This window comes from Adelges cooleyi, unplaced genomic scaffold, assembly GCF_023614345.1.
Source record: "Adelges cooleyi isolate 19-005CV unplaced genomic scaffold, UGA_ACOO_1.1 ACOO_flye_CR_arks_rails_tigmint_CR_PRNA_23, whole genome shotgun sequence".
Classification (NCBI taxonomy): domain Eukaryota; kingdom Metazoa; phylum Arthropoda; class Insecta; order Hemiptera; family Adelgidae; genus Adelges; species Adelges cooleyi.
This window is the reverse complement of record NW_026095893.1, coordinates 18,440,302-18,452,832: the sequence shown is the minus strand read 5'-3', so window position 1 is coordinate 18,452,832 and position 12,531 is coordinate 18,440,302. Positions and strand designations below refer to the sequence as shown.

General features: G+C 29.7%; 2 protein-coding genes across 3 annotated transcripts; both read right to left on the bottom strand.

Moving 5' to 3' along the window:
- Positions 1–3,173: 3,173 nt before the first annotated feature.
- Positions 3,174–7,753, bottom strand: LOC126836181 (cathepsin B-like). Of its 2 annotated transcripts, XM_050569370.1 has the most exons (7): positions 6,871–6,885; positions 6,694–6,790; positions 6,136–6,348; positions 5,846–6,046; positions 4,969–5,113; positions 4,572–4,688; positions 3,174–3,537 (listed from the first exon to the last, which is right to left on the bottom strand). In XM_050569370.1, exons 3-7 carry the CDS (start codon positions 6,316–6,318, stop codon positions 3,335–3,337), a joined length of 849 nt encoding a protein of 282 aa, XP_050425327.1. In that variant the 5' UTR covers positions 6,319–6,348; positions 6,694–6,790; positions 6,871–6,885; the 3' UTR covers positions 3,174–3,334. The 2 variants fall into 2 exon arrangements, with proteins under 2 accessions (XP_050425327.1, XP_050425326.1); XM_050569369.1 differs by having other exon boundaries at positions 6,694–7,753.
- Positions 7,754–7,952: 199 nt separating this feature from the next.
- On the bottom strand, positions 7,953–12,266 carry LOC126836182 (cathepsin B-like). Its single transcript, XM_050569371.1, has 6 exons — positions 11,998–12,266; positions 11,407–11,619; positions 11,122–11,322; positions 9,232–9,376; positions 8,526–8,642; positions 7,953–8,332 (listed from the first exon to the last, which is right to left on the bottom strand). The coding sequence occupies exons 1-6, from the start codon at positions 12,136–12,138 to the stop codon at positions 8,130–8,132; spliced, it is 1,020 nt and encodes a 339-aa protein (XP_050425328.1). The 5' UTR covers positions 12,139–12,266; the 3' UTR covers positions 7,953–8,129.
- Positions 12,267–12,531: the final 265 nt, after the last annotated feature.

The following is a 12,531-nucleotide window of genomic DNA, read 5'->3' as shown; positions in this document are numbered from 1 at the left end:
AATGATTAAAACATTTTTCATAAATACAAATTTTACTTTTATTGATAGTTTATGAGTAACTATAAATTAGCTATATCTATAATTATAAATTATTTGCAGACATGTTTCACAGTGTATATTCAACAACATAAAGACTTAGCGTTGCCAATCATTTTTTTAAAACAATCATTCTTTATAAATACACGTTAGTGTATACTTATGTTTTGAAATTCACCTAAGGTAAACTTGAAAAACGCGTTTGTATGGTTTTAAAATGGTTTATGTATAGTAACTTTTAGTAGTTACAGTTAACGTACTATTTTAATTTAGTACCAAAATTATTTTTAATGTCTTAAAAAAAAAAATCAATCTTACACTATTATTCAAATTCAATGTTTACAAGTTTGCCAAACAAAAATTTGAATTATGCTACTATTGATGCCTTGGAAATGTTCTAAATAACACAAACATTTTTTTAAAGCCTAAATTGGATTATTCTTAGGATCAGTACTTTTTAAGTAGAACAATTTGTTTTCGACCAAGTAATAAGTATACGCAGGTGGAAGAGGCCCTTTAAGGTAAATATACATTTGTTTGCGATACACGTTTGAAACATGTTTCTATGATTCACAAATAGCAACGTTAAGTAGATTCAGTCAACGTACGATTATAACATAACAAAGTTGATTTTTTATTAAAAAAACAAAGAAAATTACAGTGGTATTTCAACAAAATGTCTTACAATGTGTCAAATGGCTTTATGATGTTGTTGACAATCAGTAATTGGCAATTGTTGATATCGTGTGACGACAAAGAAGATCTAATTTTTAGACTCAACGGCATACTAAGCCAACCTGGATGGAAGTTAATCGACCATATCGAAGGCAAACACCAATGCTCTGCAAATTCATTTTCCGGCACTAATCTGTTTGTACCAATCGAAAAACCTGATAGTTTCTACGTAACCGAAGAAAATGTCCACGATAAATACTCGATGACGGCTCGATTGCTTGAATGTGTGTACTCGAAGGCCCTAATAGATTATGTATCATACATCCGATTGATTCTACACTTGAGCTCACGCGAGGGAAAACGTGTGAGTAACGCAATCCGTATGAGAAGGCATCGCCGTAAAACCTATCCGAAAAGAGTTCCAAATGCCAATGAACCGGTTTTGAACTATGACCGATTTTGGCACATGCTCGATTCAGCGTTGATCCAAATAGAAAACAGTCGGAAAATGTTTCACTGTATAACCAATGCGTTGAGTTATCTAAAAGAATCGATGAAAAAATTACGTGTAAGCTCGTCGGGCTCGAGTACGGATCTAATAATAAGTAGTGTCATTTCAATCCGCGACGCGAAGAAAATTTTAAAATACAACGAATATAACCTTCGTGATTACAATGTGTACGGTTCGAGAATTCCCAATATGTTGGAAAATTATTTTCAACGTTTCGTGGTGAACACATTGTTTCATTTCACAAACGAAAACTGCGTAATGGCGCCAATCACAAACACAAGTGAACCTCAGACTTTAACGGAGCGTCCCGCCTGTATCATTGAAGAAGCTCAATTAGAAATTGAAAATCTCAAAAACAAGGTCATCAATAATTACCACCGAAAATTAGGTTTGCTCAAAGAAAAACTGCCGGAAATTCGCTTAACGTAAATTGTTGTAGGCCGAAATTATATACCAATATGTATATTATTATAATGGATATAATATAATTGTGTTGTACATATTATGTATCAATAATGATTTTTATTAATATTCTAATACTGCGGTTGTCCAATAAACATTTTCAAAAAATGCTTTTTAATAAACAATTTAAATTAATATAACTAACTTTGTAAATATTCTTACAAATTATAAAAGTGTTATTACGGTAGTTTCGGGCTTAAGCGTTGCCCGATTTTTAGAGCGTTCATCACGCTTGGTAGTCGTATTGTATAAATGATTACAACGACCAAATAATAATAATAATAAATGTTATAATAAACCAATACGGATGAAACCAGTTTCATCGGCGGACAATAAGACTAGCGGTATTTCTCACATATTACCACAATCCCGTTGGACTACAAATATTTTATAATTAGTTGCACTTCTTTCAGTTCTAGTTACTTATAAAAAAATATGTAATATTAAAAAATTATTTTCCGTCCCTGAAAAATTGCCGCCCTAAGTAGTGTTATCTACCTTATATATGGTACCTTATAGAGTTTACTGAGAAATACAGTACTGGTTATAATAAGAGTGATTATAAAGCCTTTAATATAAAATATGTTAAATTCAAACGTTTCAAATCAGAAAGTTAATTAAGAACAGCTGAATCCATTAATTTTTATTTCATAATCAGTATTTTCTTATATTTATTTTTACCGCTAATTATCTTATATAAGCAATAAAAAACAGCGTAATAGATTCTAAAATAATAAGACTAATCTAATAGAAGAATAACATAGTTTAACATTTCCTTGTTTAACGATAACAATTGAAGTATTGACCATACTATTAAACTATTTGAATGGGTACGTTTTACTTAAGTTATTCAAAAGTAGCAGTGTTAAAAAAAATTGCTCAAAAGACAATGCTTAAAGTGCCCAAGTTAGTATATAAATTTGTTTATCCAATTAAAGCCAATTCGTTTATAGCGTATTTTTGGAAAAACTTAAAAATCAATTATTACTTTTATTGAATACATTTGTAGGGAAATCGGGCAAATCGTTTTATTTATACTGCTTTGATAAAACTGTTTCTATCTCTGTTTCTAAACTGTCTTGTGCGATAAATATAAAAAGAAAGTTATGAACACAACGCTCTAATTTCAGTTCGCAATAGAATCATTAATGAGTTGTGTGACTACAACCGTGCCATTATAAACTGTAACGTGCACGCAGATATTCAAGTAAATGTATTTTTCTTTCTTAACTGAAAAATATTTGTTTCATAGAACAATTACCACTAAAAGATCAGAGTAACAAAAAAGTTATCAAGAATGTCGTTAGTTGCATTCTAAAACAAATATCTTTACACATATATATTTTGTATTGATATTACTATAATTAATATTCAAACCATTACTGGATGTTGGAAACATTATTATATTTTATAAATTAAAATTAGAAAAACATATTGTAATTTTTTTATAAATTAAATATTTTAATTTATTACAATCGTTTCAAATTATGGTAAAATTAAAAACGATTGGGATTAAATATCTTCAGATTTCTTTATGACACTAAACATATCTACAGTTGAGATAACAAAAAAAATGATTTACAGTAAAAAAAAAATAAAATTTATTATTTCACACATATCAATAGTATGGTAAATACTTAAATACATTTATTAGGCTGGTATTCCAGAATTAATTTGAGATTCAATGCCACATTCATCGTTTCCCCTCAATATTTTGAAGAAACCATTATCACCCCAATCTGTATTCCACGAATTGGCCACCAACCAGTAGGGAGTACCATTTTCTATACCCCATCCGAGTATTCTTATGGCGTGTCCTCCAAGTTCTTTGTCGACGACATGCTTATAAATTCCTAATAGATAAAAAAAAAAAAAATTCAATTTCAAATTAACGTTATTTTGAATGTAAGATATGATAGTAAGATATTTTGAAACTCATTAGTTATTATCGTACCTCTATCACAATTACTACTACTACAAATACAAATATACAGGGTGTTCCAGCATGAAAGGTAAGTAGCAGGTGATTCGACATCTGGGAACCCTTAAATAAGCCCCTCGTTTATATTTGTTCGATAAGTAAAAAATTGTAGGTTTCGACAGTTAAGTAAAAGAATAATGACTTAAAAAAAAAGAAAATTGTGCCCTGTTATTCAGTGCAGAAAACTCACCTTAAAAGAGGGGTCACATCATTTTCAGTCTCTTTCGGGGTTTATTTGGGGGTCCCCCAGATGTCCAATCGGCTATTACTTTATCTTTCATGCTGGAACACCCTGTATACTCCTTTAAACAATAATCATTTCGAAAGGTTTATTTATTTATTAAATAAGTTTCAATAAATGTTAGTCTAGTTGACGTACATCCCAAACATAAATTAAATTCCCAAGTGGCAAACCATCTTTAAGTTTAAGTTTAAAAAAAACATTTAAATGAACAAACAAAAGCTAGACTACTAACTTGTTTCAAAATAATGGTAACTGTACTTATTTTATTAAGTTTCTGAATATTGCTATATATAATACTATAATATACTTAATCTAATGTACTTTTAGTCTGGCACCTTAAAACATTTAAAATTTTTTTTTTAAATTAACACTTATTTTTTTTTTTAATGTTTTTAAAAAAAATTTCTTATTTTAAATTGATTACCATGTAAATATGAAATATCCATAAACAAAATTAAAATTGAATTAACAGGTAGAAAATCGATTTGCTGTTAAAGGTTATTTATTATAAAATGTACTACCACAAAGTCAAGTAAAGTGGTCAAACCGTTAAAAAATTATCACAGGTTCAGACACAAAAAAATAAAACAATACTTTCTTAGCTCCACATTGAAACTTTAAAGTAGGTACATATTAATTATAATTACTTTAAAAATACTAACCTGATTTGTACGCTATAAAATCTTCATATACAGTAAACGCTCCTTCTACTGGTCCATTGTTAAAAATTTCCTGTCTTATTTCATCAACATCATTTCCAATAGAGTATACCGATTTCCCTGACAAAATTACAATTAGAATATCACAATTTACAGTGTGTAAAATATTTGACATTAAATACTACTTATTTAATTATAATAAAATCACATATATAATAAATACACGATGACAGTTATCCTTTCTTTACTTTTGTCATTTTATGAGACGTCATAAAAACTTTATATCATACATGACATCTCGAATGTGTTTAAGGGGAGTGATGTCAACGTTATAAAAAAAAATGGCTTTAATATAAAAAAAAATTTCCCCATGCTGCTTTTGCTTTGTATTTAAAATTACCTCGATGTAAATCCTCAGCATAAGATAAATTATATCCATCTTCACATTTCTTAACACATTCAGGAGTCTTCCCTCCTTCTTTACAAGGTCCTCTTGTTCCGTTTATATGATGCTCACACGGTGCAATTTCATATGGAATACAGCCCTGTAAATATAAAATACATTTAATTGAACAATATGACATTTTTACAACGCCTATAGCTCATGTTGTATACTTTTAAAAACAAAAAAATGTATTTAATAATCAACACCGCTTGATTGTTTTAACTTTTTGAGAAGCATTGATATTTATGTAAATTTTTAAAAGTTTTGCCAAAGAAAGCGTTGTCAAAAAAATATATATATATGTATATATATTTATTTCGAAATTTTTTTTCTTCGATTATTTATTCCTAGCCCACTCTTGAAGTAGCTTCTGTGTATTTTTAATTGGCTCTGCGAAGGTTTAAGAACATTAATAGTTAAGAAATCAAATCAAAGCGAAAGCCAATAAAAATAAAAAAACATGGTTATTTTCAAATATTGTCCTTTAGGGTGGCCAATATTTACATTATTTTAAAGCATTTATTACTTATTCTTCATCGAATCAATTGAGATGGTATAAAATGTACATAAGTAACTTGAATTACTGTGAATGGTTAGCGTTCTAGGGGTTGATAAATAGTTGATTTTGGGACTCTCAAATATTATTCTTATAAGCATTGTGGGTTCAAAATTAATTTTTAGCCTAAACTAATAAATACTAACAATAATTGTCTGTAATAATGATCTGCTAATATAATAAGCGTGCTAATAAGTACTTTGTGGTACCATAGTGTTATATATTCCGTGTTAGTTCATTTAATATAAAATGATATTTAATCCTACATTATATTACCAGATGAGAATTATAAGGGCCTCCGCTGACAATGCCATTAGTTTTCCAATAGCGCCATGCTGCACCAGGGAAACCACCGTTGCAACCAAAGCCACAAGACCAACAGCAAGACATTAAGTTTTCGGCAGAAAAATGGAAATTTTTTGTTCCGTTTGAATGTATACAAACACGATCGGACATAGCTTCAACTGCTGCAAAAGCCTAAAGATTGTGTACAAAAAAATAAATGTAAATACAACTTGACGGGAAAATAAATTGATCAATTAAATGTTTTAACTATAAGCGCTTGCCCAACAAGATCCACACGACCCTTGATCCCGGATTTCTCTAATTGTTGGACAATTTGGCCAATTTTTTCTAGAATCAAAATGTTCTGGCAAATCAGTTTTTTTAGTGTAACTTAACAAGCTTTCTAGTTTTTCTCGATTATTATTTTCTCGATGCACACCCATTAATCTTCTAAGGTTCGACATAGGTGTGTCTGGATGGAAATTTCTTCCGGCCTACAAAAATCAAAGTCCACCAGTTTTTTTCAGTGTAACTAAATTGATTATATATATTACTCTATCCCAAATAAGACCGGTAGTGTGTAGGAACCAAAACACGTCATTTGTGGCCACGCAGACACGTTTCGTTTTGGTTTCTGCGCACTACCGCTCTTATATGGTTTAGAGTATAGCAGAGTTGGCTGAAATTCGGTTATTAATACAAATTGCAACCCAATTTTACATTAATTTAGGTGAACGCGTTTTTTTTTTTTTTGGTAGTCACTAAACATTTGCTAGCAATTTTTGTTAAGGGTTTTTTTTGCCAACTGATTATGTTTTTAGATGCGTAAATAGTACTACCTTCCATGTATTTTGTATAGAATTTACGTGGTTGATAAACTCATCCGACAAAGGATCCTTTGGAACGATTCTCAGTTTTGATGTTGTGGCTAATACGCTAAAATGAAAATGGTAAACGAGAAAAAAACATAGTATCGATCGCAGCATTTTAAAATAAATAATAATTTAACCCAATATTTTTTAGCAAATATACTGCACAGACTGCGTGCAAAACGTTAAAAATCGTTTAAATATTTTAAGAGTTAAAGTACACCTATATTAAATGTAAAAAATGACCATTACACATTATATCGATTATGATAACTGATTTTATGAATTGGAGTAACGCGAAATTCGTAACAGTTGAACATGTTGTATACTAAACAGATAACCTTTTGAACTTTTTTTCTGAATGCTATAGAGTGCTAATCTAACCCAAGGTCAAAATAGTGTTACGGACCCTTTTATGTTGACATTGTTGCAGATGTGGTTGATGTTGAAATAATTTTAAGCACTAGGAATTAAAATATTAATTCTCTAATTTTTATTGTACAGTTTAAACAGTTAATCGAACGTAAAACCATTTTGACATGTATAGAAATAGAGAAACGTCTTGGAATGAAAGTGTTGATTTGTCTGCCGGAAATCATCTCCCTGAACCAGTAGCTCTGAAGGGTATAATATATATCATCGTGCAATAAATTGATTTAAATAATAACTATTAGAGCAATAACTATTTTGCAATGCTAGTTGCCGACAATGCCGTCAAAAAACGCAATGTAATATCATATGAACAAAAATAAAAAAATGTGTTAGAACAATAAGGAAAAATGAGACGTACAAATTAGTAATTGGTAGTAGTTGTGCGGAGGTCGGAGTATAATTCTGCCATCCTATATTCGTTTACTTTATAACAAATTACATAAAACTATTAGGTTTACGGTGGTGTTACAACAAAAGTGACCAACAATTAACACAATTCATCATAATGTTTAAAATTGTTTTGTCGACATGATAGTTTTTTTTGCATTTATAAATCTATAATATAATAATAGGACATAGGTTATTGTAAAATGTTCATACTTACATTGATACTTAAATTGCATATATTCCATAATCCATACATATCCTTATGATATATCTTAGGGTAATTTTATCAATCACCAGTTAAAATAATGTAAACTTTGGTTTATGTTAATGTTTAGTTAAACTAAAAATTTGACTTTATGATCTTTCAGTTAAATTTTAGGTGAATCTTAAATTACAACGTCTAACGTAAATTAAACAGTTTAAGTTAGTTAGTATATTTTGATCAGTTAAAAGCTTTAGTTATTTGGTGGTATTTATATGGTACTAAATATATCTACAGTTGAGACGACATAAAATGATTCACAGAAAATTTTAAATCAAATATTATTTTACACATCAATAGTATGGTATATATTTAAATACATTTTTTAGGCTGGTATTCCAGAATTAATTTGCGATTCAATGCCACATTCATCGTTTCCTCTCAATATTTTGAAGAAACCGTTATCGCCCCAATCTGAATTCCATGAATTGGCTACCAACCAGTAGGGAGTACCATTTTCTACACCCCATCCGAGTATTCTAATGGCATGTCCTCCAAGTGCATTGCCGGCGACATGCTTATAAACTCCTAATAGATAGAAAAAATCAACTTTAATTGCAATTTAACGTTATTATTATATAATATTATGTAAGATATGATAATACGAATTTTTGAAATTCATTAGTTATTATCATACCTTTATCACCATAACTACAACTAAAAATAAAAGTCTGTATTGAATATAATAATAATATATTTATAATAATTTTAAAATACCAACCTGATTTGTACGCTACAAAGTCTTCATATACAGTAAACGCACCTTCTACTGGTCCATTGTTAAAAATTTCCTGTCTTATTTCATCAACATCATTTCCAATGGAGTATACCAATTTACCTGATACAAACACAATTAGATTAGCACAACTTACAGTGTGTAAATATTCAACGTTAAATACTAACTATTTAAATATAATAAATACATTTAATTTATACAAAACGACAGTTATCCCTTGTTTACTTTTGTCTTTTTATGGGGCGTCATAACAACTATACATCGTTCATGCAATCTTGCAATTGTTTAAGGGGAGTAGCTATCTAAATTATTAGAAACATGGCTTAAATATACAATAAAGTTTATTTAAGCCGTGATTGAAATTTTATAACTTGGTAAAACCAAAGTTATCATATTTGTCGTTTTAAAAACCAAATGATATTTCATCGCTAATTTTCCCCACATATGGATCTTGCTTTGTTTTTTTAATTATTTGGTTGCTATGCAGGGATAGCAGTCTCTCTCTAGACATTTGCCTGCCCATAAAGAGAAGACTCCCGAAGCCGAGTGTTTAACCAGTGGCCACTCTTATTTATTGACCAATTTTTAATTTGCATCGATAATCAACTGTATTTGATTACATTTTTAATTGAAAAACGATTCAATGAATTTTTTAAACAATGATAATAGTGAGGGTAACAATAATGTTTACCTCGATGTAAATCCTCAGCGTAAGATAATTTATACCCATCTTCACATTTCTTAGTACATTTAGGAGTCTTCCCTCCTTCTTTACAAGGCCCTCTTGTTCCGTTTACATGATGCTCACACGGTGCAATTTCATATGGAATACAACCCTGTAAATATAAAATAATTTTAATTGAACAAGATAACATTTTTACAACGCCTATAGCTCATGTCATATTGAATAATTAACACAGATTGATTGTTTTAACCCTTTGACAAGCGATGATATTTATGCACGCTGTTAAAAGTTTTGCCAACGGGATTGTTGACATGTATACCTTCTTACAACCATTTGGGGTTTGTTTTCTTTTTTCTAAAGGGTTTTATCTAATAAACGAAAATTTAAAAACCTAGAGTCAATTATGTGAATTACTCGGTTGGCTTTAATTAGAACTATGATAAAAATGAGTTGTATATAATATACATCATTACTCCAAAATTTGAAATCTTTTTTTTTCTTCGGTTTTACATTCCTAAACCGCTCTTTGAGTAGCATTCTTAATTTACTCCCCGAAGGATTAAGATCTTTAATAGTTAAGCAATTAAATTAAATCAAAAATAAAGTTTTTGGGAAAATTACATAAATAATAATTAACTTGCAAAATCATTTTGGCAGTGGCACACATTGACAGTCATTTCTAGATTGCTTTTAGTTCAGTTTTAGAAATTAATACCTAGCAATATCATAGTACTGAAAAACCTTTGTTACCTATCATATTTCACTGAAGCTTACTGTGGCAAAAGTAAGATAAGTTGATAAATTTTTTTTCTGACCAGTATTCTAAACTTATTAAATGATTGATATTTTAACCTATGTAACAAAGAGTGCACACGCTGTTATTTTACAATAGATTGTTGTTGTGTTTGATGCAAGAAAATTAAAATACATGCTAACTGTCAAATATTGTACAGTAATCCTAGAGAGCTTGCCGTATTTTAAAAATTTTTTACTTACCCTTCATCGAATCAACGAAAATAGTATAAAATGTACATAAGTATGTTAAATTATTGTGATTGTTTTCTTAAAAATTTAAAAAGGTTTCGAAACTGGTTATCAACCAGTCAACATTTTTAGTACATTGTTCTTAATTTATAAATTTAATAAAATATATACGTTACTATTTAAGTATCAAAAGTTTCTATCAAATAAACTAAGTTGGGAGGGGGGTAAAAACAAAAAAAAAAATTAAGATCATATTGTATAAAAACAATATGAAAAAAAAAATTTAATTTCTTATTAAACCCTATGATATATGGAGTGGCTCATGATAAAAAAATCACCTTGTATATATATTTAATAAAATATGTACAATAATATTTATTACTATAATAATTGATATTATCATTATTATTTAACTACATATGTAATACATTTTATCGACAAACTATAAACAACTTGTTTATTGTATGTACCTATTTACGTGTATTATTTTCTACTAGCCGATTCGACCTAACCAGCCGATGTTGGTCTTGTGAAATTAAAGGTCGAAGATCAACTGATAACATTTGGACATTATATTCATTCATTAAATATATTCAACAAAAGATAGATAGGCTAGAAAAGCGCAAGGTAAACATGCTAAAAATCGTCAGTATAATATTATCCCATCGACGAGGTTACCTTTCTAGGGGTTAATAAATTATCAATTTTGAGTCTCTTAAATTTTATTCTTGAAATAATCGTGAGTACAAAACTTAATCTTCAGCCTTAACCAATAAGTACCTAGTAATAATTGTCTGTAACAATAATCTGCGATAATAAGCGTGCTAATAAGTACTTTGTGGTACCATAGTATTTAAGATTCAGTTATAGCTCATTCATTATAAGAGAATATTTAATCCTACATTATATTACCAGATGAGAATTATAAGGGCCTCCGCTGACAATGCCTTTAGTTTTCCAATAGCGCCATGCTGCACCAGGAAAACCACCGTTGCAGCCAAAGCCACAAGACGTACAGCAAGACACTAAGTTTTCAGCAGAAAAACGGAAATTCTTTGTTCCGTTGGAATGTATACAAACACGATCGGACATAGCTTCCACTGCTCCAAAAGCCTAAAGGTAATGTATGAAAAAAAAAATGTAAATACAACTTGACAGGAAAATAAATTGATAAATAAATGTTTTATAAGCGCTTGCCCAACAAGATCCGCACGACCCTTGATCCCGGACTTCTTTAATTGTTGGACAGTTCGGCCAATTTTCTCTAGAATCGAAATTTTCTGGCAAATCGCTTTGTTCACTGTAACTTATCAATCGTTCTAGTGTTTCTTGACTATGGTTTTCTTGGCGCACACCCATTAACCTTCTAAGGTACGACATAGGTGTGTCTGGATGGAAATTTCGTCCGGCCTACAAAAATCAAAGTCCCTTAGTTTTTTCAGTATAACAATATGTATTATAATCAATTAGTTTAATTATATAGTATAATAGTTTATAGTAGGTATAATTATCTATATTCCATCTCAAATAAGAGCGGTAGTCGGCAGAAACCAAAATACGTCATTCCTGGCCGTTCTTGTACGGTATAGACTATAGAGTATAGCAGGGTTGGCCATAACTCGGTTTTTAATAAAAAGTTCAACTCAATTACATTATTTTAAGTGATCGCATTTTTTTTTTTTTTGGTAACCGCCAAACATTTGCTTGGCAAACGAGCTGGTTTTTTTTTTTGGAGAGTTTTTCTTTTACCAACTGAATATTTTAGATGCTTAACAGTCGATTACATACCTTCCATGTATTTTGTATAGAATTTATGTGGTTGATAAACTCGTCCGACAAAGGATCCTTTGGAACGATTCTCAGTGTTGATGTTGTGGCTAATACGCTTAAATAGCAAACGAGAAAAAAACATAGCACCGGCCGCAGCATTTTTTAAAAAAAAGTAATAATTTAACTCGATATTGTTTCGCCAGTTACAAATACAAAGACTGCGAGCAAAATGATAAATATCGGTTGACTATAAACTATTAAATGTAACAAATGGGAATTGCGCACTATATCGATTATGACAAATGATTATATAAATTGGAGTAACGCGCAATTCGTTTGAAAAATGCAATGGATAAAGGTAAACATGATAATACGTGAGACGTTACACTATACACATACAGATAACCTTTTGAACCTTTTTACTCATTGGTAGTACTAACAATTAATTTAGATAATTCATCATAATATTTAATACTGTCTTGGCTTTATTAAAGCTTTTTTGCATTGATTAATCTATAATAATTATAAGTTAGTGTAAAATGATCATATTTA

Excerpts from the sequence above, each read along its gene's own strand:
- LOC126836181 (XM_050569369.1), bottom strand. The coding sequence starts at position 6,840 with ATGCTGCGATCGATACTATGTTTTTTTCTCGTTTACCATTTTCATTTT. Across the intron at positions 6,349-6,693 it reads CTATACAAAATACATGGAAG|GCCGGAAGAAATTTCCATCC; the intron begins GTAGTACTATTT and ends TGATTTTTGTAG. Across the intron at positions 5,114-5,845 it reads GCCCTTATAATTCTCATCTG|GGCTGTATTCCATATGAAAT; the intron begins GTAATATAATGT and ends TTATATTTACAG.
- LOC126836182 (XM_050569371.1), bottom strand. The coding sequence starts at position 12,138 with ATGCTGCGGCCGGTGCTATGTTTTTTTCTCGTTTGCTATTTAAGCGTA. Across the intron at positions 11,323-11,406 it reads GGTCGTGCGGATCTTGTTGG|GCTTTTGGAGCAGTGGAAGC; the intron begins GCAAGCGCTTAT and ends CATTACCTTTAG. Across the intron at positions 8,643-9,231 it reads CGCTGAGGATTTACATCGAG|GTAAATTGGTATACTCCATT; the intron begins GTAAACATTATT and ends TGTTTGTATCAG.